Genomic DNA, 891 nt, shown 5'->3' on the forward strand with positions numbered 1-891 from the left:
GGCTGCTCCTCTCCAGGGACCTGCCGTCACCCCGCCGGGCTTCCTCAACAGGACTTGGTCCCTGCAGGAAGAACACTCCCACAGTTCCCAATATACCTTCACCAGAAGCGTGACAGCTTCAAGGACCACCTTGATAGCTGCTATGATCCACCCACCACTTGCCGGAGACGCGTGGCGCGCAAGTCGCTCCATCTGGCACAGGAGGAGGGGAGGAGGACTAAGTGCTAACACAGCCCAGGACGGGCAGGACACCTGGAGAATGCTGCTGACCTGGCGCTTTCCCCAGGCGTAGGGAGCATCCTCCAAAACCCACCCGCGTCCCACAGCCTCCGGTGAGCCCAAGCTGAAGGCAGGAGGGATGGGAGCTGCACCCGGCTGTGGAGAGGGCTCCTGGTGCAGGGGATGTGCTCGTGGGACCGTGCTCACCTGAGCGCAGGTGACGGGAGCGGCACGAACCGCTCGGGACTGTTCATGCCGACGGCCCTGAGGCTCCCTGCTCAGCTGTGGTGTGCCTGCCCTTGCTGATGGAGACCCGGGGAGGTGAGGTGGAGCTGGCCCGTGTTCCCAGACCCGGTGGGTCTGCTGGGTGCGTGCACTGGGGTGTAGTTAGTTCAGGGCAGCCGGCAAGGCTGGGAGCAGGGGAAGTGTCATCTCCCAGCAGAGCAGACTAAGTAGGAGGAACCGGTGCCTCCATTCAAAGTTAGGTGGGAAGGTGCCGTCATGCTCATCCCCTCAGCCCCGGGGTGGGGTCTCCCCGGAATACAGTCCCACCGCCTTGGCAAACACGCAGGAATTTTCCAGAACGATTTCTGCCCCTGTTTACCTTACACATTATTTCAGTGTTTGTTCAGCGGGTTCCCGATGTCACTGGGTTCCTCTGCGGCGTGCACC

The 891-nt window shown here is 62.1% G+C and overlaps 1 protein-coding gene across 1 annotated transcript in view; it reads right to left on the reverse strand.

Annotated features, from left to right (window-relative positions):
- LOC103778978 (protein Wnt-4-like) overlaps positions 1–473 on the reverse strand; it is a gene marked incomplete at its 3' end in the record, with an annotated part of 13,220 nt that extends 12,747 nt beyond the window's left edge. Inside the window, exon 1 of the mRNA XM_008946596.1 lies at positions 427–473. Coding sequence (XP_008944844.1) covers positions 427–473 — 47 coding nt within the window. The remainder of the gene's footprint in view (positions 1–426) is intronic.
- Between the last annotated feature and the right edge of the window lie 418 nt (positions 474–891).

Source organism: Merops nubicus, unplaced genomic scaffold (assembly GCF_000691845.1).
Source record: "Merops nubicus isolate BGI_N331 unplaced genomic scaffold, ASM69184v1 scaffold30418, whole genome shotgun sequence".
Lineage (NCBI taxonomy): Eukaryota > Metazoa > Chordata > Aves > Coraciiformes > Meropidae > Merops > Merops nubicus.